Consider the following 27,048-nt stretch of genomic DNA (forward strand, 5'->3'; position numbering starts at 1 on the left):
GAGGCCCGACTGACGTGTTTAACATGTTCACTTGCAAGGAGTTACAATCAGACTCGACAGACCCGTAGTCTATTCGGCCCACCGAAGCAATTTTCGATTAAACGGCTGTTGCTGTGATTCATTTATAGCAATTGGTACAGCATATGTCATTGTTTTCGGCCGTTAGTAGAGATATCTCTTAATCCAGATGGACACGAACATCACTCAGATTTGCGGAGGTTTCCTATTCAGAGATTTTGATGTGTATTTTCAAACTCAACATCTTTTGCCCAACTTTCAAGATTTTTGCTCTGCAAATACTCGGGGAATTCAATGTTCTTGTCCCAGCCACATTAAAACCAGAAGCGACTGAACACATTGCAGCTGATGACACTCAGCACTCCATTGTAAACATTTACTGAGATAAATATAGTTATTGTCCCAGACAGAAAATATGAAATATGTGTTATTATTTAAAGGCAATGTTTAGACATTGGCAGGTTATTACTTAATTGAGCCATGCACTCCAACCTCGAGGTGCACACTCAGTCTCGGTTCTTCAGAATTCACAATTCCTTTGTGTCTTACCCATTCACTCAAGTATGTATGCACAACTTTTAAAGCAAATCTCGCTCATGCATTACTACTGTCATTCGTTTCGCATGTATGTATCTGCGTCTGTATAATTAGCATCAGTGCTTTTATGTGTTAGTAGTGGTCATTCCTGCAAATGCACCAGTCTTGGAAGCTGAGCTATCGCAAAACAAGACACAGCCGAAGTACAACAGTGGAAGCGTTCAACAGGCCAGACATCGGAAGGACTGCGTATCACCTTCAGAAAAAAAAACACGTTTGCTTTTCGGGATCATTTTTCTTGCGAGATGTGTCAAGTAAGGTGTCTTAGCACTGTCCATATGTCAAAAGCAATTGTGCAGGATGTGATAAGAACCTAACGCTAATAGCGGTGACCACGGATTTAATGAAAATTACAGCTGTCAGGCACCAAGCGTGATTTTTAAAACCTTATGAATTGTAACGGTGAGAAAAGAGAAGAATAGGAGAGCGATGGATTATCTACTCTTTAATTTCTAAACTAGGCTGAATTGGTGTGAGAAACACTGTTTGGAAGTGATCTGGAATAAAATAAGTTGGTGAGCATTTCATATTTTGAATGTAAGATTTTAAAAATGTTCAGTCACGGGATGTGGGCTACGCTGGCGAGGCCAAGATTGATTATCCATGTCTACGTACCCAGAGGATAGTTCAAAATCAACCACATTGCTGTGGGTCTGGAGTCAAGTGTAAAGTAGATCAGGGAACAACGGTAGATTTTCACCCTGATGGACATTCGTGGACCAATTGCTCTTTTTTTTGGCAATCAACAATGGTTCCACGATCATCATCAGACTGTGAACTCCAGAATTTTTATAAGTTGAATTCAAATTCCAACATCTGCCCTGTCAGGATTTTAATCCAGATCCTTTGAATATTACTCGATTTGTAGTCCAGAGATAAGAGTATACTTTTAGAAAAGCAAAACTGGATCGTCTGTAGGAGAAAGCGAAAGAGACAAACTAGAAAGTGAGGAACAGAGAGATAAACAGAGGGCCAAAGTGAGAGAGTTAGCGAAGTTCAATTCAAATCGTTTCAAACCAAATGTATTCCGTCAGAACTGTTTATGATAAAAATAACCTGAACAAAGTTCACAGTTGCCTACCTGCAACCGAATATCTGTGCATTAGGTCACCTACTTGTCAAGACTGTAATGTCCTTTTCCGCAGTGGACAGATGATCAGGATGGGCAATTGACGTAGTCGGTTCAGCAAAATATCTGTGAAATCGGAGCAGTCTGAAATTCTTGGATTTTTGATGCAAATACGAGTCTGTGGGAATAAAGTACGCATTGAACATGATTATCCCTAGCTTCAAGAGATCTGGTTTTTAGAGGAGACAGTGACAGCCAGAGGTGATATATTATGGAATGGCTAAAGAAAAGAAGAAAACAACAAATGCTCACAGGTGGTGGCACACACACCGAAAATCCAGACATCGAAAGAAAATCAGCTGGAGGTCTGTCAAGCAACATAAACGTAGCATTTCAACTGTGAATCGTTTGACTACAATTTTATTTATTAACGTCAATGATGAAATGCAGAGTAGTGACTTGTCAAAAATGCATGTGAGAATCTGTCAATGAACATAACCTTTTGAAAGCGCTTCTGCAGATGCAATCACCTGTTTGATTTTCTTGGATTTTAGTTTTAAGAAGATTTATTTGCACGGTTTAATGAAACATTCAGTTATTGAGTGCACTATCTCAAAATATTATATGATTTGCAATGATGAGAGATTGGTCAAAATTAACATCAACGTCTTCATAGCTACGGACATGCAACGAGAAACTTGAAAGGGTTGAGAAAAGATTTACAAGAATGTTTCCAGGGTTGGAGGGTTTGAATTCTTCCGAGTGGCTGAATAAGCTTGGACTATTTTCTATGGAGCGTCGCTGGCTGAGGGGGTCCTGAAAGAAGTTTATAAAATGATGAGGAACATTGATATTGTGATCAGTCAAGGGCCTTTTCGCCAGGGTGGGGGCTCCAGGATTGGAGGGTACAGGTTTTAGGTGAGAGGAGAACTAATTATAAGGAACCTAAGAGGCAACTTGTTCAAGCAGAGCATGGTGCGTGTTTGGAACGAGCCGCAGGAAGGGATGGCGGGGGCTGGTACAGTTAGACCATTTAGAAGGCAACTGGAATGCAACATGAATGGAACGGGTTTAGAGGAAAATGGGTACAATGTTGGCAAACGGCGCGAGATTAATTTCGGATATCTGGTCGGCGCGATGAGTCGGACGGAAAAGTCTGTTTCTGTGCTGTATATCTCCGTGACTCAAAGAAACTAAATCAGTATTAATTTTATCTACTTGCAAAATAAAATATTGTTCTACAGCTTTTGGACGAGAGGTTTGCGTTTCGCGCTGACGATGATTTTTGCCATTGAAGAAATCAACAAGAACCCAAGGCTGCTTCCTAACATTTCCCTGGGGTACCGAATTTATGACACCTGTACCATTCCATCTTTAACTCTGAAAGCAACTTTCCAGTTTTTAAACAGAGGTGAACTCACCTCCTCCAGACTGGCTTGCACGACGTCTTCCAGTGTCGCTGCCATTGTTGGTGATGCCGCATCCTCGCAGTCTGCAGCAATGGCCACGTTAATTGGTCCGTTCAGGATTCCAATGGTAAGTCTCATATAAATCACCAATTTCAGTCGGTAACGATCAGTAAACGGCACTATGGACAAAAAGGCAGACTGTTTCATTTTATTCAGAACGACAGGCAGCATCTATGGGGAGAGAAACAGAGTTAACATGTCATGTCCGATGTGTCTTGTTGACAAACGAAGATGCTCCACAGATTCTGCAACATCCTCGCTGCTTGTTTCAGCTTACCACATCTGTAGTATTTAAGGTTTATTCGTTTTTATTATCATTAATACATTCAAATACTAATCGATATATTTTCTTAATAGTTTTAAATTTACACGTTAATATTCCATATTACGACAGTGGTACCAGCACTCCCTTTCGGAAAGGTAATGAGATGGGCTAAGTGTGCTGTCACTAAATGGGTTATTTGGAGCCCCTTTTCTATGGGATCCATTGCTAGAATCCCGCCACGGTAAAGAGTGACATTTGAATTCAAATAAATAAAATCTGAACGAACACAGTCTATTTCTCAGATTATTGTTTCTTGTGTTCTCTGTTGGGCAAAATAGCAAGTGATGTATTTTTGCATTCAATTCTCCTTGCCTCACTTAAAGAGAACACTCCATTAGCTCGAATGTGACTTGGCGTATTACCTGCGTCGCAGCTTAATTAATAATTCACTGCAACATTAACAGCAGCGGAGGCAATGAAGAAAATATTAATTATTGCCAATCTTTGAATCAGATAACCATTCCAGATGGAAATGATAAGTTGAGTTGCAGCATTTCAAACTAATAATGCAATTGATCCTGTTCCTCTGCACTTGCCCGAAAACCTTTCGATGTTTCCCTTCCAGTAGATATTACATTAATGTCTAAAAGAGTAGCACAGGTCGACCTACAAGTTCCTTCCAACTGAAGCCCAACAGCCCACACTCCACTATCACTCTCGTAATTATCTTCTAAACTTCCTCCAAACCTTAGAAACATTGAGCAGTTTCTTCCCGAAAGTTTCGATAGTGAGCAATGTAATGTTCCAGTGCTAAATGATCCTCATGATTTTCCGTAACATTAACACATTTTCATTGTGGCACCCTGGCCTGACTATTTCCATGATTTTCAGCAAATAAATAAAAAAATCACCGGCGTGAAAATAGAAAAACATGACAAGCTCCACTTTTAATCGTCCACAGGTCAGCTACTTTTCTACCTGTGCATGTCTGAGTAACAGGAAAGAATATCCATCGTTTTTCAGAACGATACCGAGCGACTATTTTCAGGCAAGAGCCTTAGCTCATCTAGTAAAGCGTTTTGGTTGGACATGGATTGGGACAATTAGGAACGACGATGATTATGGTAAGTTTGGGATGCAAGCTTTCACCGAAACTGTCCAACAATTGGGCGTTTGCATTGCTTTCTCTGAGTCCATTCACAGAACCTACCAAAGGGACAAGCTGCTTCGAATCGTAGATACTGTACGGAAATCTTCAACCAAAGTTGTTGTTGCATTCGTTGCGCCTGAGGAAATGAGCATTTTATTCAGTGAGATTGCTCAACAGAACGTGACCGGTGTACAATGGATAGGAAGCGAGGCTTGGGTATCCACACAATTTCTACCCCAGGAAGAAAGCAGGCGCTTTGTCTCTGGCGCAATCGGAGTTGCAATTCACCAGGTAAATATACCAGGACTGAGAGAATTTCTTTTGGACGTCCATCCATCCATATATCCAGGAAACCGGTTAGTGAAAGAGTTTTGGGAATTAACTTTCGGCTGTGCATTGAGGGGCATAGATAACAGAACGGATCAAGTTCTCTTCAACAAGTGGAAGGAATGCACCGGAAGGGAGAGTTTACGGGTGATGCACAATGAACTTACTGATGTCTCACAGTACCGGGTTACTTACAATGTGTATAAAGCTATCTATGCCATTGCCCACGCTCTCCATGGCATGCTGTCATGTAAAACTGGCAAAGGACCATTTTCCGAAAATTCTTGTGCAAATATCTCCAGTTTCCAATCGTGGCAGGTAAGGAGTCATTCAGACCTTTTTTTTTGGCTTATTCTTTCATGCGGCAAAAGCGTCTTCAATGATGCCACATTTCTTACCCATTCCTGGCTGTGGTTTAACGATGTATGGTGCTTGGCCATTTCCCAGGATACGTCAAAGTCAAAATTGTTGACGTCTGGAATCTCTTGTAAGGCTGACGATGTCATAACATTTGACCTCCTTACCGAATTAACATTACTGAAAAAGATTCACATTTCAACAATCTTCAATGATTTCACGGTTAACATTTCCGAGAAAAATTTTCAATTTGGATTTATTAACTGCACCTAAATTTCATCAATTGTCATAGTATTTCTACGAGCTCTAATGAACTAGCTCAGTAACTTTGCTATTATAGTCTAGTTTTCCCATCTCAAGGAGCACATTCTGAATGTATGTACATTTCTAAATGATTTTCGAATTCAGCATGAAAATCAAATATTAACACGCTTTTATATAGTTCAATTTTTGAACACAGACTGTCAACTTTTGTTTTTTTTTCTCCATTTTAAAGCTGCTGCATTATATGAAAACAGTCAATTTCACAACCAAAATTGATGAAAGCGTCCACTTTGATGATAACGGAGATCCAGTGGCCACCTATGACATTGTAAACTGGCAACCCAACGCGGCTGGCGGCGTGGACATCGTCGGTGTTGGAGTCTATGACGGCTCAGCCCCACCAGGCCAAGAAATTACAGTAAAAGATGAAACAATTGTATGGAGGGGAGGCCAAATTATGGTATGCATATTAGGGCAGCGAGCTGAAAAGTCCCCATCCATCAATTATTGAAAATCTCAGTAGTCAGCCAGATTCGCTCCAAAAACAAAGTTGTTGAAAAAAAAAGCTCAGCAGGTCTGGTGGCATCTGTGAAGGAAGTAAAAACCAGAGTTATCGTTTTAGGTCCGGTGACCCTTTCTCAGAACGGATCGACTTCCTTCGCTGGATTAGCTGTATTTTTTTTTGCCTTGGAGGAGAGACGGGTTGGGGAGCGTTAGGGTTTTGTAATTGAGGTATACACGTCACGAGGGGCATCGCCGGGCAAGTCGTCAGAATATTTACACAATGGTCGATCTTTCGAAAATCAGAAGGCATAAGTTTAGTATGACGAAGAAAGCTGGTGGAAAATGCTTTCATCGAAAAGGTGGCAGAGAATGAAACCTGTTGCCTGAAAGGGCGTGGAGACAAGCACGCTGACAACATTTAGGACAATTTGGGAGGAGCATTTAAAATGTTCAATAGGCTATGGACCAAATGCAGGTAAATAGGATAAATTGAGCTGGTGCAGACAACTTGGGTCAAATGACCTGTTTCTACGGTTGATGACTCTTTGACTATAATTCCTTTAAATCTAACCAAAGCCCGAACCAAATCCTCTTTCACCTTTGAGATGTTAGGGAATGCAAGTTTAGTTCAAGCAAACTCCCCCACGAACGACTATGTCTCCTTTAAGACTATAAGACCATAAGACATAGGAGTGGAAGTAAGGCCATTCGGCCCATCAAGTCCATCCGCAATTTAAATCAAGACTGATGGGCATTTCAATTCCACTTCCCTGCACGCTCTCCTTCGCCCTTGATTCGTTGTGAGATCAAGAATTTGTCGATCTCTGCCTTGAAAGCATCTAACGTCCCTTTCGTCGCCTTCTGGTGATATGGGCTGCATTGTTTCCAAAGTCAATCCATCTGTACTAAGCTGCAGAGACAATGCTGAGTGCATTTTCTCCAGATATTGTCGAACAATGGTTTTATATAATTGTTGCAAAAGGTCCTTCTTTTTCTGTCTCAGGTCTCTAGATATAAAGGCAAAAATTCCATCTTTTATTATTTCATTTCCTGACAAAAAGTTGGTAACATGACGAATAAAAAAGCTGCTAAACTTGTGAAGTAGAGCTTGCGTTTCGAAAGGGGTCAGTAGAAATATCAACAAGGATGGAAATATAGAGCACCAGACTAATGTTCCAGGAATGATCCTGTCAGATAGTGAATCTTGAATTCCATAACGTCTAGAGTGAAAATCCAGCACACTAACGGTTCTTGTAAAAACACGTAAGGTCCAATAATATTCGTTCGGAAAGAGAATTTGCTGCCGTTATTTGTCCCATTCTCAGAAAGAGCCAAATAAACCGCATTGAGGGATCAAGAACAAATTGCGGCCTTGTCCACATCCCATAAACGAATCCACCTAGATTTCTTAAATGCCCATTCCGACAGTTTTTCAAATTTTAAATTATGTTAATGTTATAATGTTAATGTTATAATTAAAATAATGGTGCCATCTGCAATGTTAAAGAGCAATTTCCTGCATCCCTTTTTCTTAAAGAAAATTGTCAAATGTTGAATGTCAGTAAGTAAATAGAGTATAACCTCTTCTTATTCATAACTAGATTCCAAGAGCAGTTTGTTCCGAAAGCTGCCCCAATGGAACAAGGAAAGCAACAAGGAAAGGACAACCTCTTTGCTGCTTTGACTGTATTAAATGCGCTCATGGTGAAATTAGCAACGCCACTGGTAAGGACCAGCAGGGCGATTGACTGCTGTAATTGTTTGCTTGCTGAGAGAGAATTTCAGAATTTGAGAAGGACTTTGTGGTTTTACTGGAATCACAGAGCATAAGTGGCGAATAGAACGCAGGGGCAATCTAACTGACTGAAATGTTAAGAACTGAATTATCGAGTGCGAATACAGTTGTGCGATTTGTAAAATTTACATTTATTTTCCAATGCTAGTTTATTTTCTTTATTTAGATTCACCAGATTGCATTAAATGTCCATGGGAATATCGGTCCAACTGGAGACAAGACGAATGCATTTTAAAGGACATTGAGTTTCTTTCTTTTGGCGATCTGATGGGGATTATTTTGGTGACTTTGGCATTTCTGGGAGCCTCCATCACAATAGGCGTACTTGTTTTGTTTTATGTTCACAGAAATACTCCAATTGTCAAAGCCAACAACTCCGAGTTGAGCTTCTTGCTTCTTTGTGCATTGACTCTGTGTTTTCTGTGTTCAGTGACATTCCTTGGAGAACCTTCCACCTGGTCTTGTATATTGCGCCACACAGCATTTGGTGTCATTTTTGTTCTTTGCATTTCGTGTGTTTTGAGTAAAACAGTTGTTGTGGTGATGGCATTTAATGCAGTCCTTCCCAGCAATAATATGATGAGATGGTTTGGACCTCCACAGCAACGTCTCTCTGTGTGTGTCTTTACACTGGTGCAATGTTTCATATGTGCAGTCTGGCTAAGAACTTCGCCACCTTACCCTTTAAAGAACAGCAAATATTTCAGTGAATTAATTGTTTTTGAATGCAATGTCGGTTCGCCGATAGCCTTCTATTGCGTGCTGGGTTCTATTGGATTTCTGTCTTGTGTGTGTTTTGTGGTTGCTTTTCTAGCTCGACAACTTCCAAACAATTTCAATGAAGCTAAACACATAACTTTTAGTATGCTTATCTTTTGTGCTGTGTGGATAACTTTTATTCCAGCATATATCAGCTCCCCTGGTAAATATGCTGTAGCTGTGGAAGTCTTTGCGATTTTGGCATCCAGCTATGGACTCGGTTTCTGTATTTTTGCCCCTAAGTGTTATATTATTCTGTTGAGAAAAGACAGAAATACAAAGAAACATATGATGGACAAAACAACTTCCAATTATCATTAGTTGTTCCTTCAAATGTGGTGATGTACTTTAGGATGCAAAGTTTTTCACTTGGCAAGAATGTTGTTGATACATTTCTTGACAATATTTTACATTAGAATAAAGGACATGATCTGAAAAAAAGATGTAAACCTTTCATTTTGAAGTTTCATAACATTACGATCTACTCTACCGCCTGCATGGTTTTAAATCCACATATCATTACTTTAATATGCATGAGTTATTTTGCAATTAGAATGTCATTGGACAGTCGTAAAGGGAAATTTCTGAAACAGGGCAGGGCTCTAATGGAAGCAATTTCATTAAGAAGCCATGAGTCGACTGGACAATAATTCTTGGACAATGTGCATACGAAGCTGAGAAGGAAGCATTGCATTATTTTATGTTTATTTTGGACAGACTTGTAGTGCTGTGAAATGATATGGCTTCTTTTACCAAATTTGTTTTTCCTTCATACTTGAATAATATTTAATTGGAGAAATGCCGCAGAAAACTGCAGAACTGATAGATATAGGAGCCCTTGTTCATGAATCACAAAAATGCAATCATTCAAGTTCAATGCACATTGTTGACGGTCAAAGGAATGTTGATCTTTATTTCAAAAGGGTAGGTGTATAACGATAGATGGGTTTTGCTAAAAGGACTCAAGGCTCTGTTCTTACTAGATTTGAATGCTCTGAACAGGTTTGGGCCTTTCATCTCAGGAAAGGCATACTGGCAATCGACGCAATCCAGAGAAGTTTCACCAGGCTGACAACATGGATGGAAAGCCTGCCTTATGAGGAGCTTGGGCCTTTCTGATTGGAATTTAGAAGAATGAGAGATGGCTTAACGAAACACATAAGATTCTGAGCCAACTTGACAAGACAGGGAACGAAACGTCTTTTTTTTCTTCTTCTGGGAGTACTAAAGAGCATAATCTCTGAATAAAAGTTATTATCTCTAAGATAAAGGATAGGAGGAATTTCTTCTCTCACCGCCTAGTGACTCTATGGATATTTTTTATGCAGTGGAATGGAAAGAGGTAGACAGATTTTTAAACAACAAGTTAAACAATAAGGTTGATGAGAAAAATGCAGGAAGTGGCGATGAATATTGTCAGATCAGCCAATATCTCATTGAATAACAAAACAGATTCACTGGGCTGTACGGCTTATTTCAGCTCCGATTTCACGCGGTTTTATTTGATTTTTATCAAGAATTTGTAAGTGCAGCAGCATTGTCCAATATAATTATGTCAGTTTGGAAAGAATTAATGATAATACATTAACATTTATTTATTGAATGGTATATAATTTTGACATCTGGTGGGCTTAAACGAGAATCAAGAGATTTTTTGAAGGTGATCACAAATGTATCAAGCGACGACAGCCACCTCCTTCACTTGTCTCCGGCTTGAGTCTAAGATCCTGAGTGCTTTTATCATTTCGGCTCCTTTAAATTTTCCGCCACAATCTTCATACTAACAACCATTTCGTTCAACTCCTCATTCTGTGTCATAATTTGTATTTCCAATTCCAAGAGATTATTTATATTGTCTTCAATGAAAGAAAGACTCAAATTAATCAATTACCTTCTCTGACAATTCTCTGCTCCCCTTTTGAATTCTGCTAACTCTGCACTTCATGGAACTACATTCTTCCAATGTATTCTGATAGAAATATACAAAGTTCTTGTGTGAACTCTGACACAATCTACTTAATCCTCATTGCTAAATCATGTATCTACATTGTAAGCAATTGCGGCCCCAACACTGATTGATGAGGCACACCACTGGCTACTGATTGCCAACCTGAAAAAGACCCATTTATTCCCATTCTTTGCTTTTTGTTCATTAAACAATCTTCCGTATATGCCAATACATGACCCATAACACGGTACAACATTATCTTATGCAGCAACCTTTTGTGCATCACCTTGTTGAAAGCTTTCTGGAATTCCAGATACACCACACCCACTGGCTCTGCCTGTCCACTGTGCTCATAATGACCTCAAAGAATTCCAGTGAATTAAACATAATGTGCCTTTCATGGACCCATGCTGCATCTGTGCAATGGGACAATTGCTATTCAGAAATTTTGCTATTTCTTCTTTGATGATGGAGTCTAACATTTTCACCACTGCAGAAGTTAAACTAATTGGCTTATAATTAACTGCCTTTTGTCTACTTCATTCCTTTTAAACGGTGACATCACGTTTGCGAATGTCCAATCTGCTGGACCCCCTGCATCTTCCACCAAATTTAGATAAATTACCACAAGGACATTTGCTATTTTCCCTGACATTTCTAAACTAGCTGGTGATGTACTCCATCAGGCCAGGGGACTTGCCTACCTTTGGTCCCTATTAGCTTGCCCAACATTCCCTCTTTAGTGGCAAATAATGTGTTATGTCCTCACCTTCCATAGCCTCGTTAAAATAGAATATTGGCAATGAATTTGTGCCTTCCACTGTGAAGACCAAAACAAAATACCTGTTCTGAACTTCAGCCATGTCTTCACTTTCCATGATTAAGTCTCTTTTCTCATTCTTTAAATGACAAATACTTACCTGAGTCTCTGTTTATCATTTTAGATATTTCGAGAACGTTTTGCTATTTGTATTTATATTCTGAGCTAATTTGCTTTCAAAATCCATCTTTGTTTTCTTCATAAGTTTTCTCATGGCGATCTGTAGACATTTAAAGATTTCCCAAAAATCTACTTTCCCACATATCTTTGCCACACTGTATGCAATTGATAATTATGCTATTTATCCAAAAGCAAAAGCTCTCCCTTTTGTACAACTGCCTCAGCCACAGATTAAACTGACGAATCAGCCAATTTCTAATCTCACTAGCATGTGGCACAGGTAAAAATCTGGTGTTTACTACCATTGACTTCCTGGCTTTCAGTCTGGCTCCCAACTCTCTAAACTCAGCCTTCAGGGCGCTATCTTTCTTATTACCTATGTTGGTGGTACACACATTTACCACGACCATTAGCTGCTTCCCGTCCCTAACTCCCCAAATGTTCCGCAGACACATAGTGCCCTGCAGGTTCCTTGTACTAAGGAGGCTTCACATTATCTTGCAGATTGCTGATCCGTCACCCTTTGGTTCTCCTATCACCATGGTCATAACCACCTTTTTCTCACCTGTCTGAGCAGTTGACAAGCTGTGGTGCTGCAGTCTTGGCTTTGGCTGCATTTCCCTGAGGCAGGATCACCATCACAAGAACTCAGCACAGAATACCGTTTGGTTATTGGATGGCCTTGTGAGACTCTTGCACTACCTGCATCACCTTATGATTGTGTGTGAGAGTCACCGATTCCAAGCATACCTGCACCCTTATTCACTGTGGGGCGACTACTGTAGAGTCGGTAATTAAGAAAGCAGATGGTATGTTGTTGATTATCTCAAGAGGGTTGGAATATAAAAGCAGCGATGTACTTCTGAGGCTTTATAAGGCTCTAGTTTTGCCTCATTTAGAATACTGTGTCCAATTTTGGGCTCCACACCTCAGGAAGGACATACTAGCCCTGGAGCATGTCCAGCGGAGATTCACACGGATGATCCCTGGAATGGTAGGTTTAGCGTATGATGAACGGCTAAGGATCCTGGGATTGTACTCATTCGAGTTTAGAAGGTTGAGGGGAGATCTAATATAAACTTACAAGATGATGTATGGTTTAGAAGGGGTGGACGTTAGGAAGTTGTTAGGCGGGGAGACTAGGACCCGTGGCAACAGCCTTAAAATTAGAGGGGGTAAATTTAAAGCTGAAATGAGATGACATTTCTTCAGCCAGAGAGTGGTGGGCTTGTGGAATTCATTGCCGCAGAGTGCAGTGGAGGCTGGGACATTGGACGCCTTCAAGGCAGAGATCGACAAATTCTTGATCTCAGAAGGAATCAAGGGCTATGGGGAGAGTGCAGGGAAGTGGAGTTGAAATGCCCATCAGCCATGATTTAAATGGCGGAGTGGACTTGATGGGCCGAATGGCCTTACTTCCACTCCTATGTCTTATGGTCTTATGGACTATCGCCTTATACATGCTACCAACATAACTTCCATTTGCTGAATGCTCCTCACTGCTTCCAGACGCCACTCAAGCTCCATCGCCCAGCACTTGATTTGAATATAGTGGTGGCACTTCTTCCACATATGATACCAATCGATGCAATCAGTATCTAAAAACTCCCACATATTACAGGTGGAGCAACCACTTCAATGAGCTGGCTTGCTATCCCTCCAATTAACCCAATAATTAGACACGCGGAAACATTAATACAATTCTCAACAGGTTATTCAGTTACTACAGAAAACTGAAGAGTAAAACACGCCAATCAAATAGCCAATCACATAAAAGTTTCGCTGTGACATCACTCCGCTATCTCACGCATCTTCTCTCCTCAAGCTGTTAAGCCTCTCACTGTTTCCTGGGTGTCAGCCCTTGGACTGCTGCCTGCTTTGGAGGTAAATTCCTGGAAGCTTCCTCTTGTATTTTATTTTGATTCGAGGATGAGCGGAGGATGTGATCATGACAGGAATGTGATGTTTGGGACTCAGGGATCCTTGACACCGGATTCTTTCATGATTCACTTCAGTTGTGGTGACTGAGCTGAACTCTCTCAGAATGCTCCACAGTGACGTCCCTCTGCCCGAGTCTGTTCTAACAAGACCAAAAAGAAATTACAGCACAGAAACAGGCCCCTCAGCTCTCCAAGCCTGCGCCAACATGCTTCCCATCACAAATAAAACTCCTTACCCTTCTGGGGACTCTATTCCTGTATTTATATCCTATTCATGTGTTTTGTCAAGACATCTTTTAAAAGTCACTATTATCCGCGTACACTGCCTCTTCAGGCAGCATGTTCCAGGCACACACCACCTCTATGTTAGAAAAAAAACTTGGCCTTGTACATCACCTTTAAACCTTGCCCCTCACACCTTGAATATATGCCCCCAAGTAACTGACACTTCCACCATGGTAAAAACCTTCTGGCTGTCCAGTTTGTCCATGCCCTTCATAATCTTGTAGATATCCTTCAGATTGCTCCTCAACTTCTGTTGTTCCAACGAGAACAAACCAAATTTCTCCAACGTCTCCTCAAAGCTAATGCCCTCCATACCAGGCAACATCCTGGTAAATCTTTTCTGCACTTTGTCCAAAGTGATCACCTCCTTCTGGCCATCTGGTGATCAGAATTAAACAAGATATTCCAAATGCAGTCTAACAAAATTTCTACAGAGCAGCATCATTACCTGCCATTTTTAAACACAGTGTCCCGCCCGACAAAAACAAGCATGCATATTCCTTGTTGACTACCATTTCCACCTGCATTGTTACTTCAAATGACCTGAGTATCTGGGCACCCATTCCCCTCTGCCTGTCAGTATTCTTCAGGGTTGCACCATTTACTGTATATTTTCCATCTGGATTAAACCTTCTGAAATGCATGGTCTCACATTTTTCGGATTAAACTGCATCTGCCATCTCTCTGCCCAACTCACCAAACAATCTAGATCCTGCTGTACACTTTGACTGTCTTCATCGCTATCCACGACTCCACCAACTTGTGTGGCATCCACAAACTCATTAAATTTGTACAAAATGAGATCTCTGGTTTATAGGCAGCCGATCTTCATGTTTAAGTTTGATCTCATCAATTTGCAAGCTTTCCCAGAATTCCTCATAATACAGCACACATAGTCGGCTCCAACAGGGGATCACGAAAGAAATTTAATATCATACGAGACTAAATGTGAGGCTTTTAGTTTTGACAAAAGAGAACTAATCTAAGAATTTACAACATTTAATATTCAGCAAAGGATGATTGACAAATTTGGTCAGAAAAAGTTTAACAAATTCTTTCAAACTAGATCGCTGAACACAACATCAGCTGTGAAAATTTCAACAGAATGTCTAAAGAACTGGATTACTGATGGCAAATATGGGTTCTGTGGCAGTGACAAGTTATTATAATGATGCACAATAATGTGGCTGAAAAATGAAGTTTTTTTTTTCTGAATGTTTTCATGGTAGATGACATGAAAAGAAATCCAGAATTGGTGCAGAATATTGGTTCGAGATAGGAGGATGATTTTTAAGATAGCAAAGTTACTCTTATGAATGTTGAACAACAATACCCTAAAAATGGTGCTTACAAATACAGTAGATGAATTACTTTTGATCTTTTGCTTTTTTCTTCGAATTAGAAGCAAGTCTTAAATTGGATGAAAAGTACACGGATATTCAAGGGAGGAGCTCGAGAAAAAAAAAACAAACTAAAGCAAGGAACCAGTTATTATGCCATTGACAGAGAATAATTACAAAAATCTGAAAGCATAATGATCTACCTTACCAGAGGCAATGTGGATTCATGAAAGGAAAACATCGTTTGATGGACTTGTTCCAATGCCTTGACAATGGCACCAATGGGATCAAAAGAGAAATCAGTGGAAATGGTGCATTTGGATTTTTACAAAGAATTCAACAAGGTATTGCACATGAAATCATTGCAGAAAATATGTGTTCATTGTATTGGCCATGACGCATGAGAGATCATTTAATGAAGAGAAATCAGAGAAGGTACAAGAATTGCAGATTTGATTTGACAGGCTATAAGAAGTGGGATCCCTTGGACGTCTACTGCTTTAACTCGCTTTCAATGGCTTAGATGACAGAACCAAGTGTCAAGCTTCCATTTTTGATGACGATTTAATGGTAGACAAATGCATAACGTAAAGGAGCAGGTGTAGATCGTTTGACCCCTTCAGTATGCTCGACATTCAATAGGATCCTAGCTGATTCTGTACTTCTTATGTCCACCGTCCTATGCTTACCCAAAAAACTTTCATTCCACTATTGTTCAAAAATTGATCAATCTTAGTTTCAAATATACACAAGTTGTCCAGCACAAATTTGTATTTGGACCAGTTTTCCAAAGTCTCACAATGGGTCGTCAGATTGGGATGTCTGATTAGTGCAGTCAAATTGGACTGAAGGGTCTGTTTCCATGGTAGATTTCTCTGTGACTCGACGTGAAGAAGTTTCTCGTTATTTCATTCTTAATTTGAGGTTGATCAATTCTGGGTTTATACCATGTAGTCCGAGGTCCTCCCATAAGGGGAGATCCTCTCAGCATTTACCCTGTCAACCTCCTTAAAGCCCTATATGTTTTAATAGCTTGTCAAGGAACTTAATGTGGTTGCACAGAGCTGGCACAGAGCCTGCAAATTTTAATGTTCAGTTAATGGGCAGGAACATGGCACATAGAATGCTTTATGGATAAAATTGAAATTATCTATATTGATAAGGAGCAACAAAATGCAAAATGTATATTTAAATAGCGAGAGACTGGAGGATAATGGAATTCTAAGAACCTGTGCATACAAATACCTGAATCACAGAGAGCTAGCATGAAAGTCACAGCAAGGAACTGAAACAGGAATTGTACCATATCCTTTATTTGAAATGAGATTTGAAAGTACAGATGCCTCAGAGAGATTCACGTGACTGCATCTGGAATATTGCGTACAATTTGGTTTCCCCACCGAAGAAAAGACATTCTTTCCATAATGGCAGTATATTGACGCTTGAGTACATCAGTATCTGAAATGAGAGAATTGTTCTGTGACGTTAAATTCAGCATTCTGTTTAATTGATAAACAGAAAATTGTGAAGGAATTGACTGAATGAATGCTTGGAAGGTATTTTCCAGAACTGCTGGTGTGTAAAACGAGTGGACAGTCTCACAACAAAATGTTAGATGTTTCAGGTGTGAGGTTGGACGTCAAGGTCTCCGAACCTGTGGAATTATTAGTCCCAGAATGCTGTAGTTGCTGAGTACATCCAAGTCAGCGATTGGCAGTATAGTTCATAAAGCATAAGGGCTGTGCAGGAAGATATAACTGATATAGAGTTCTGCCTTCATGGTAAAGTGTCCTCGAAGCTTCATTTGGCTCACTCCCACTGTATCTATTCTTACTTTTGTACTATCTGTCAATAACATGATCTTACCTATCAATTGCGTGCTGAATTGTCAATTAGACATGGGGTTTAGAATTAATAATTATCTGAATAATTAATATTCCTTTATGTCAGATTTCAGAAGCGATCAAATATCCTAACGAATGAAATGGAATGATCACTGCGAAGAAGGCAGATATATATTTTATTAAAATGCTGTTTGCTTCAGAAGTGATGAGAACCGTTCATTTTCTTTTAATCCAACTAGTCTTGTAAGAAGCGTGACATGCACGTCAACTGCAATCCATTGGTTCATGCTTGTATATTGTAAAAGTCTTTGTCTGCTGGAAAGAATTTGGAAAATGACGATAAATGTTTGCATGTTAACCATGGCAAATCGTTGCCATTATAATTTGTTCTTTCATTTCCTGCTCCTGCACCCCAGGCAAGGAGAAGTTATTATTTGTTTTCTGTTGGGAGTATGAACGTTGTGATATAAATCTATTTATAGCTGGTTTGCTAATTGTCATTACATGGAATAACATAAAAACAGATTGTTGCTTTCAGAAGAGCAGTTATTTCTAACGTTAACAATGCACGGTATCTTTTTATTGTTTTTATCGCTGTTTCTTGTTGCTTCCGTGCGCCTGAAGAATGAACCAATCTGCAAGACGTGGCAAAATGATGATTTGGTTGGAATGTTCAGAGGAGGTGACATCCTTATTGGCGGAGTTTTTAATGTGCCTACCATTGTTGATCATCCAGATCTTTCCTTTCAACGGCAACCAGATTTTGGAAAATGCAGAAAGTCAGTGAAAACTTTTATTCTCTCGAACATTTAAAAAATTGCAAACTTATGTTGAGTAAACGGCACTTTGTTAGCAATCGAATAGCCTGACACCATTTCATCTGCCTTTAGATAAAAAAAAACGTAGCCTTGTTATTTTGTTACAATATTTTGTAATCCTAATTGTGAGGTCTCTGTATTGCACATTGTTCAGAGAACTGACGAAGATTTGATGAAAAGGAAAAGCGGTTTAATTGTAACCCATTGAATCAACTGAAATTTAAACTGAAATAAAGCAAACAATTGCAGGTGCTGGAGATCTGAATGAAACAAACAGAAATTGCTGGTGAAACCGACGAAGGTCTGTCAGGAACTTTGGAGAGAAGTTTGAGTTAACTTTTCTAGACCATTGACTCCAGACACAGAATGAAATGTCACCAGGCCCAAAATGTTAACTGCGTTTTTGCCAGATCTATCGGACCTGCTCAGTTTCTCCAGAAATTTCTGATTTACTTTTGAAATTATAACTGACCTGAAATATGTCAATGGTTATGCACATTCGAAATACACAGGGTAAAAATCAGAACCCATCGAGTCATAATGTTTTTAGCTAATTAACACTCTCTTTAGTTAAATAGCAAGCATGAGTGTTTAGCTGATGTAGTAATTTCAGTAATGCGAGTCCTATTTGTCAACTGTTATTAAGAGATTTGACGTTTCATATTAAACTCAGACAGGCAAGAACTACCGCGACAATTGTTTTATTTTGTGAACAGACACCCCTCAAGACTTGCTGTGAGCGACACCCATGCCCTGGACAATTAAATATCTTTCCCTCCGGCTTTCAGGATGTTCGTTGTCTGAAATCCTCAGAAATTTGCTGCATTTGCTCAAATCATATTTCAAATTGATTGTAGAAAGATTGCCTTGGTTGATAGGACTTACTGATTTTGCTTAATGTTCTCAAGAAGGTAACTTCGTCCGAGAGGCGATAAATATCAAATGGTCTCAGGAAGGATTATTTAATGCTCTTGGCAGTGCAAATTCATATTTGGAGGTTCAAGAGATGTGAAAATAATTGATGTTTGAATACCAAGAAGAGTTGTCAATAATATGCTTGGGAAGTCAATTGCTTCACGAATATTTCATGGTCAAATCTTATAACAGTAGATTCCCTCCATTTTGGAAGCAATGTGGAACCATTTCGCTCATCGAGTCCACACCATTCCTTTGAAGCCAAGCCCACAATCCCTACACTGTGAAACTTTAACCCTGCATTTCCCATGGTTAATCTATCCAGCCTCCAAATCTCTGCACACTATGGGCAAGTTGCATGGCCAGTCCACCCAACTGCAACATTTCTGGACTGTGAGAGGAAACTGGAGCAGCCAGAATAAATCCATGCAGACACTGGAGAATGTCCAAACTTCACATATTCAGTTGCGTGAGGGTGGAAGCGAACCCCCGTCCCTTGGGCTGTGAAGCTGCAGTTCCAATGGCAATGATATAAATTATATATTTTAATTGCTTTAAGCAAAGTTGAAGAAAGGAACAATCAACGCAAATTAATGAGTAAATTAGCTAATAATCATGTCGAATAATTGCACAAATTTGTGAGAAAACATTGCTTTTGAATACCGTTCATGACCAAGAAATGGCATATTTCTTGAGTAACGTATTGCCGTGCATTTTAAGGGGCATTCAACAAAACGTTTAATGAAATAGTAACATTCTGAATGAAATGTTTTCAAAATATTACATTACCCCCATGTGAATGAACAGTTTGAATTCTTTAAATCTCACATTTGACAATATTGATAATGTTAAGAAGCCTGTGATCTATCTCTCGAAAAAAAAATCGTCATACGGATGTTGTTATTTTCTGCAGCTTTTGGGTCAGAGGTTTCCGTTTTGTGTTGACAATGATTTTCGCCATTGAAGAAATCAACAGGAACCCTAAGCTGCTTCCTAACATTACCCTGGGATACCGGATTTATGATACTTGTACCATGCCACTCTTCAGTCTGAAAGCAAGTTTTGAGTTTCTAAACAGAGGTGAAGACACGTCTTCCAATTGCCGAATTTCCTCTACAGTATCTGCCGTTGTTGGTGAGTCTGGATCCTCGCAGTCTATAGCAATGGCCACGCTATTCGGTCCATTCAGCATTCCCATGGTAAGAAAAAAAATGGTCAATTTTCTGTCTTTGTCTGTTTTTGTTTCAGATCTCCAGCATGCGCAGTGTTTTGCTATGTTTTATTTTAGAAGTGCAGAGACAAACGTGCATATGTGCACAGATCAATGAGGTGTCAGAACAGGTGGACAGATCATCTGATAAATCACACCGTGTTCAGAGCTCTATTAATAGGGATACAGAGCAGAAGAGCAAGAAAGTAATGTTGAACTCGTACAAGACAGTTGTGAGAGGATGGAGTATGATGTACAGTTCTGTGCGTAACATTATGGGAAAGTTGTGAATACATTGAAGGGAGTGCAGAAGCGTTTGAATAAAATGCTTCCAGAAATTAGAAGTTTTAGTTATAAATCGAAGAGTTTGGGACATTTTGTATTTGACAGGAAAAGACTGAACAGAGATTTGATGGTGGTTTTCATAATCATAAGAGATGCATAGATGAGGTCGAGGGAAACCGTTGTTGCTCAGAAAACAGAAAAAAAATAAGAAATTATAGATTGAAAGATCATGACACAATAGCTTCAAGAGTTGTATTTTGTCCTCGTACTTGTTTGAAGAAAGGTTACCAGACAACGATGCACAACTGAAGCCAATAAAGTGAACGGCTGTAGAGGCCTGGTTTGCAATTTAAATTTTAAAGAACAAAAACAGCCTGAATGGATGGAGTCAAACGCCCAGAGAAAGAATTTTTACTTCGAGCTTTCAGGAACAGCTGCAGCGGTTTTGAATTTGGGGTTGGATGCTGCAGTACACCTCCCGCTGCCACAATCTGTCTCAGAGTGTCCTCTTGATGTCTTTTATTTTACCTCCTAGGCTGCTGTAATTGCACTTGGGCCAATCTATTTTACTGGGCTTGCTTTTCCCAAGGTCATATTTGTTCGATGCTATTGCATCAGAGCACTCAGTGTTTAGTAGTTAAACTATTATTTTGGTAAGGTTTCCAATAGAGCTAAGTTATTCCAATTTCTTCTTCCTTTTCGTGAATATGATCAATAGTGTGTGACCAAAGTTGTATTTTGCTTCAAGACGGCTGGTTTGACATATTGAACTACACTGGGTGCGTTTAAAAGATGAAAAAAAGTTAAGATCTATACGATCTTCAGAATATACTTTGAGTGGGGTTTGGTCCAGTCCACAGCAAAATTAACCTGAGAAAGAAGCAAGGGTGTTGAGAGGAATATCTTTGTCGCACAATGAGTACAAAGGATATGGAATGCTATGCCCAGAAATATAGAAGAGCTGAGCTCAACTGACGTACTCAAGAGCCTATTTGATAAATATTTCTATATAAATAAGAGTCTGGGTTAAAATAGAAAGCTGGAGATTGTCGTGAGGTAATGATGTTCCTTCTGTGATCTGGTGAAGGTAGAGTGGGCTGAATGGCCCTTCTAGGTTGCTGCAACTGTTCTCTAATTTGGTGACTTTGTTCTTTCCAGGGTCGGATCTGAATGAATAGCGCGTCTGTTACGTCTATAATTATTTGATCCATTTACGGACTTTTTATTTCACCTGAATTTCAGGATTTTGCAGACGAAAACATAACATACTTGAAATTTCATTTCCTACAGGTCAGTTACTTTTCCACCTGTGCATGCCTGAGTAACAGGAAGGAATATCCATCGTTTTTCAGAACGATACCGAGTGACAAATTTCAGGCAAGAGCCTTAGCCCAACTGGTAAAGCACTTTGGTTGGACGTGGATCGGGACAATCAGGAATGATGATGATTATGGAAACTTTGGGATGCAAGCTTTCACCGAAACTGTCCAACAATTGGGAATTTGCATTGCTTTCTCCGAGTCTATTCACAGAACCTACCACAGAGACAAGCTACTTCGAATCGTAGATACTGTACGGAAATCTTCAACCAAAGTTATTGTGGCGTTCGTTGATGTTGTGGAAATAAAAACTTTAGTGAATGAGTTTGCACAACAGAATGTGACTGGTATACAATGGATTGGAAGTGAGGCTTGGGTATCGTCACAATTTTTATCCCAGGAAAAGAGCAGGCGGCTTGTTTGTGGCACATTGGGTGTTGCAATTCGCCAGGTAGATATCCCAGGACTGAGAGAATTTCTAATGGACGTCCATCCCTCCATGTATCCCGGCAACCGTTTAGTGAAAGAATTTTGGGAATCAACTTTTGGCTGTGCATTGAAGGGCAGAGATAACACAACCGATGATGTATCCTCCACTATGATGAAGGAATGCACTGGAAAAGAGAGTTTGTGGATGACACGCAATGAACTTACTGATGAATCACAGTTCCGGGTTTCTTACAATGTGTATAAAGCTACATATGCGATAGCCTACGCTCTTCATGACATGCTGTTGTGTAAAACGAGCAAAAATCGATTTCTCCAAAAAGGTTGTGCAAATATCTCAAGTTTTCAACCCTTGCAGGTAATATGTCAATATTGCTTCAGCTGCAATCAAATTGAAAACATTATTAAACAGTACGGTTTCTCTTGCCAACTCATGTTAACTTCTGAATTCTTTGCTCTATTTTAAAGCTTCTGCATTACATGAAAACCGTGAATTTCACGACCAAGATTGGTGAAACAATACATTTTGATGATCATGGAGATCCGGTGGCCATCTATGACATCGTAAACTGGCAACCGAATGCAGCTGGTGGCGTGGACGTTGTCGTTGTTGGGGTCTATGACGGCTCAGCCCCTCCAGGACAAGAAATTGTGATCAAGGATGAATTGATTTTATGGAGTGGAGGGCAGATGACGGTAGGCACAGTAGGAATGCATTAATGTCATAAACGGTGTGGATGAGAAATATCATCCACACACGTTCCGCGTAAAATGCGTTTGTTTACGTCGCCTGCTTTGGCAGACAAATTTCATTTTACAAGGGGAACATATTTCGGAATATTTGAAGGGTATGACATGATCGCCGCGTTTAGCAGTTGTGCCATGGGTTACTTGTCTTTCTGAAAAAAAAATATCATATTGTTCAAGTGCGGAGAAGTTATCCTGTTGCTGACAAAATGCTGTTCAGATCATAGATGAAGCACTGCTCTCTAATCCGCATTCTAGGAGGGATACGATTGCATTGGAGAGTGCGCAGACGAGATCGATCTGGACGTTTCCTGAGCTGGGGATCCTTAGTTATGAAGAGAGAATGGACAGACAAGGATTGTTTCCCTTCGAACAGACGCAACTGTGGGGAATGAAGGGTTGGGAGGGGGAGGCGGCGGGAAACATGTTTGAGATAATAACTTAAGAAGGGACCCATGCTTGTGCGACATGAAGGAATGCTTCCTCTTGGTGGAGGGATGAATAGCCAGCGGACAAAAATTTAAGAGAAGTTTCAAGGGGGTTTGCGGCGATCTGAGGACTTCCGCTTCACCGAGATGATGGTAAGACGCTGGAACACAGTGCCTGTAACGCCAGTAGGGCAAGAGGCAGAAACGCTGATCACATTTGGGAAGTATTTAAATAGCTACTTGTGATTCCAACACATAAGAGACGACGGAGCAAATGCTGGAAAGTGGCATTAGAATCACTGAGTGCCAGTGTTTGACCAGTGCTGATTCGATGGACAGAATAGCCTTCATCATCTTTGTCAAGTTGCGATTCCTCGTCTCAGATGTTTAGGTTTTTTTGTCATCTTCTAATTGTCCCAATTCATTTGTGAATTAAAGATTTCCTCCATAATACAACAGTAATAATGATCTCTCTGCACGGACAGCACCCTAGTGTGAAGAGACGAGTAAAATGGTGACGTGATTTGGCCTGAATTTTGCTGTTTGCGAACGATAATGCGCTTGGAGATGCCAACTTTCAAAGCAACATTTACTTTAACAGACGAAACTGCAAAGATTCAACCTTCAAAATAACTATTGTGCAGAGCAAGTATTTAGTGCGTTGCTGAACTTTGTTAATGAAATGTACGAAGAATTTGTGCTTCTTTAAAGCAGAAAGATTTTTTTACTCAGTTTTTGCTCTTCTGGACCAATCAATCATCACATCATCATTCAATGATGTTCACTTACTTTCCAAAGTTCCAAATGTTTTCCAATGCATTCATTTACGGGTATTTTCTGGAAGCTGCACCTCCAGCTTTTACAAGCTTCCTAATCTTACATTGTGAAAGTAACCAAGAGTGGGGTGTCTCTTCCTGTCTGTCTCACCGACCTCATTTCTTTTTGTTTTCTTGTAAGTTTGAATAGGGAATGTGCGGTGGCAGATTTCACAGTTAAAAGAAATGATTACAGCCCGATTGAATGCAAATGAGTATTTTTGAATTTAAATCCATGAGTGAGGAATTCTGTGAGGCAGTGGTTGTGTCCCTCACTCTGAGCCAGAAGGACTGTCTTCCAGTCCCACTTATTCCAGAGTTGTACCATAAAATCTCTGCACAGTTTAGTAAAAATATCTAAACGCGTGGATGCAATGTTAAACCAAAATTAGCTATTCGAATATACGACAGAAAATTGTGTACAGTTTACCGAACATCATTTTGTAAAGATATCAAAGCAAGATAATCCGCCAGAAAAACACAATTACACCGTAATCTTACGAAGCAGGTCAACTAGCACTAGAAAGGCAGAAGATGCTTGAACATTCAACAGCTCTCATAATATCAGCACAGCTGGACCTAGAATTAATGTTTCAAGTGGAATATAAGTTGTCATGAAAATGGAGACGAGCAGTCGGAGTCGATAAAAACGTCATCTCAATTCTCCTCTCCATGAATGCCATCTGGTGTCTGTAGCAATTTTTGTATTTATTTGATGTTTACAACACCTGCAGCAGTATGCATTCTTTTCCATTCGAGGTCCCTTGATGAGTTAAAAATACTATTATTTTGTTAACTATTGAGCTGATAGCGTTTGAAAATAGACTTGCAAGTCGCTCAGTGAAACTACATTGGCAAGAACGTATATTTTAGCAGATGGCCTGAAAACAAAAACTATCGACAAGTTAAATAGCCAGCGTTTCTGGTTGCGAATGTTTATGCCACTTTAATTCACTTAGCAACTTTTAATTCCTCCGCTGCCTGCCCGCATAATGTTTTTCACTTGATACCATTGCAATTCCTTGAAAGCTCCCAACAGCAAATTCGACGCAACTTTCTGTGAAAAGAAATGTAAGCACAGCTGGAGTCGTCACTTTTTGCAATCTAATCTTGCAGTTCAAGTAAGTTTAGGTGAATCACTCTGTGCAAGTCAATAAAAGTATCGTGAGGTGCTGGAGTCTTGTTTGCATGGGATGCGAGAAGTCGGCGAACAACATTCTTGCAAAATTGTGAGAAACATTCCCAACAAGGCATTCTAAATTTCTCCGTATAACAGTGAAGGTTTCATCAGCCTTTTGAAAACGTATGTGCATCCACACGATCTGGGCAGTTTTAATTCTGTTTAGTACACTCTATATTTCGTTATAGGGACATTTTGACAGGAGTTAGGTATCCAGACGCTCGAGCGTGTTCCAGCATTTAATTAGATCATGGTTGATCTGTGGTCTAACTTTATGTGCAAACTTTTGGCCCGTATGCCTGAGTAAATTTTCTGAACAATCATAGATTTATCCCAAGTTTAAAGTGTACTGATTCTAATCAATGCATGACCAGAAATGCTAAATAGATCACCAATGTTCTGTTTCACATTTTCCTTTTTAAAAAACAGAATGACGAGCATCACATAGTAAATGACAAGACTGACTTTTCTTTAACTTTATAATTAGGTTCCAAGAGCAATTTGCTCGGAAAGCTGTCCCATTGGGACAAGGAAAGCGACAAGGAAAGGACAACCCCTTTGCTGCTTTGACTGCATAAAATGCGCTAATGGTGAAATTAGCAACGTCACTGGTAAGGAGCAACAAGAAAGATTGAGTCATGGAATTGTTTGCTGAGAGAGAATTTCAGTATTTTAAAGGAGTTTTGCGTTTTTACTTGTATCATTGGTCCACAGAATGGTTCATCATTCATGACAAATGGAACACAAGGGAAATCTGACTAACAGAAACGCTATGAATTGAATTATTTAGTATAAACACAGCAGTATTCGTTTGAACTGCAATTTTTTTTTTCATTCATTTTTATGCCATTCTGTTTAGATTCAACAGATTGTCTTAAATGTCCATGGGAATATCGGTCCAACTGGAGACGAGATGAATGCATATTAAAGGACATTGTGTTTCTTTCTTTTGGCGATCTGTTGGGGATTATTTTGGTGACTTTGGCATTTCTCGGAGCCTCCATCACAATCGGTGTACTTGTTTTGTTTTATGTTCACAGGAATACTCCAATTGTTAAAGCCAACAACTCCGAGTTGAGCTTTTTGCTGCTTTGTGCATTGACTCTGTGTTTTCTGTGCTCAGTGACATTCCTTGGAGAACCTTCCAGCTGGTCTTGTATATTGCGTCACACAGCATTTGGTGTCATTTTTGTTCTTTGCATTTCGTGTGTTTTGAGTAAAACAGTTGTTGTGGTGATGGCGTTTCATGCAGTCCTTCCCAGCAATAATATGATGAGATGGTTTGGCCCGACACAGCAGCGTCTGTCTGTGTGTGTCCTTACACTGGTGCAATGTTTCACATGCACAGTCTGGCTGAGAACGTCACCGCCGCATCCTTCAAAGAACGGTAATTATAGCAGCGAAATAATTGTTTTTGAGTGCAATGTAGGTTCGCCGGTAGCCTTTTATTGCATGCTGGGCTATATTGGATTTCTGTCTTGTGTGTGTTTTGTGGTTGCTTTTCTAGCTCGACAACTTCCAAACAATTTCAATGAAGCTAAACACATAACTTTTAGTATGCTTATCTTTTGCGCTGTGTGGATAACATTTATTCCATCGTATATCAGCTCCCCTGGTAAATATGCAGTAGCTGTGGAAGTCTTTGCAATTTTAGCATCCAGCTCCGGGCTCGTTTTCTGCATTTTTGCCCCTAAGTGTTACATTCTCCTGTTGAGAAAAGACAGAAATACAAAGAAGCACATGATGGTTAAATGACTTCCAAGGATCATTCGTTATTCCACCCAAGATCTGTTATTTCATATCAGTAAATCACAGTCTTTTGTTGCTGGTATCCACTTTAATACGAGTTGAATGTCACGAATTCTAACACTAAAATGAACTGCATAGTCCCTGGAAAATGCAGATATTTTGACATCCTGCGAAATGAATTCTCAATATTGTGATTGCATGTATTAAAATCGGTTAATCAGATAGTAAATACGCCCATAACGTTCACGGTGAAAACGTGCTTGG

The 27,048-nt window shown here is 39.8% G+C and overlaps 2 protein-coding genes across 2 annotated transcripts; both read left to right on the forward strand.

The window, feature by feature from the left end:
- Positions 1 to 2,941: 2,941 nt before the first annotated feature.
- Positions 2,942 to 8,895, forward strand: LOC125457926 (extracellular calcium-sensing receptor-like). Its single transcript, XM_059651201.1, has 5 exons — positions 2,942 to 3,220; positions 4,380 to 5,213; positions 5,749 to 5,976; positions 7,622 to 7,745; positions 7,982 to 8,895. Exons 1-5 carry the CDS (start codon positions 2,963 to 2,965, stop codon positions 8,893 to 8,895), a joined length of 2,358 nt encoding a protein of 785 aa, XP_059507184.1. The 5' UTR covers positions 2,942 to 2,962.
- An 8,645-nt stretch (positions 8,896 to 17,540) lies between these two features.
- On the forward strand, positions 17,541 to 26,790 carry LOC125457672 (extracellular calcium-sensing receptor-like). The gene is made up of 6 exons (XM_048542221.1): positions 17,541 to 17,650; positions 19,518 to 19,803; positions 21,390 to 22,223; positions 22,334 to 22,561; positions 25,523 to 25,646; positions 25,895 to 26,790. Exons 1-6 carry the CDS (start codon positions 17,541 to 17,543, stop codon positions 26,788 to 26,790), a joined length of 2,478 nt encoding a protein of 825 aa, XP_048398178.1.
- Positions 26,791 to 27,048: the final 258 nt, after the last annotated feature.

This window comes from Stegostoma tigrinum, chromosome 14 (genome assembly GCF_030684315.1).
Source record: "Stegostoma tigrinum isolate sSteTig4 chromosome 14, sSteTig4.hap1, whole genome shotgun sequence".
In the NCBI taxonomy this organism is placed as follows: domain Eukaryota; kingdom Metazoa; phylum Chordata; class Chondrichthyes; order Orectolobiformes; family Stegostomatidae; genus Stegostoma; species Stegostoma tigrinum.

Bases quoted from the DNA above. Each gene is read 5' to 3' on its own strand.
- LOC125457926 (XM_059651201.1), top strand. From the start codon at position 2,963: ATGATTTTTGCCATTGAAGAAATCAACAAGAACCCAAGGCTGCTTCCT. The intron at 5,214-5,748 runs GTAAGGAGTCAT...TCCATTTTAAAG, and splicing joins CCAGTTTCCAATCGTGGCAG to CTGCTGCATTATATGAAAAC. The intron at 5,977-7,621 runs GTATGCATATTA...ATTCATAACTAG, and splicing joins GGAGGGGAGGCCAAATTATG to ATTCCAAGAGCAGTTTGTTC.
- LOC125457672 (XM_048542221.1), top strand. From the start codon at position 17,541: ATGTTCAGAGGAGGTGACATCCTTATTGGCGGAGTTTTTAATGTGCCT. The intron at 17,651-19,517 runs GTCAGTGAAAAC...TATTTTCTGCAG, and splicing joins GATTTTGGAAAATGCAGAAA to CTTTTGGGTCAGAGGTTTCC. The intron at 22,224-22,333 runs GTAATATGTCAA...TCTATTTTAAAG, and splicing joins CAAGTTTTCAACCCTTGCAG to CTTCTGCATTACATGAAAAC.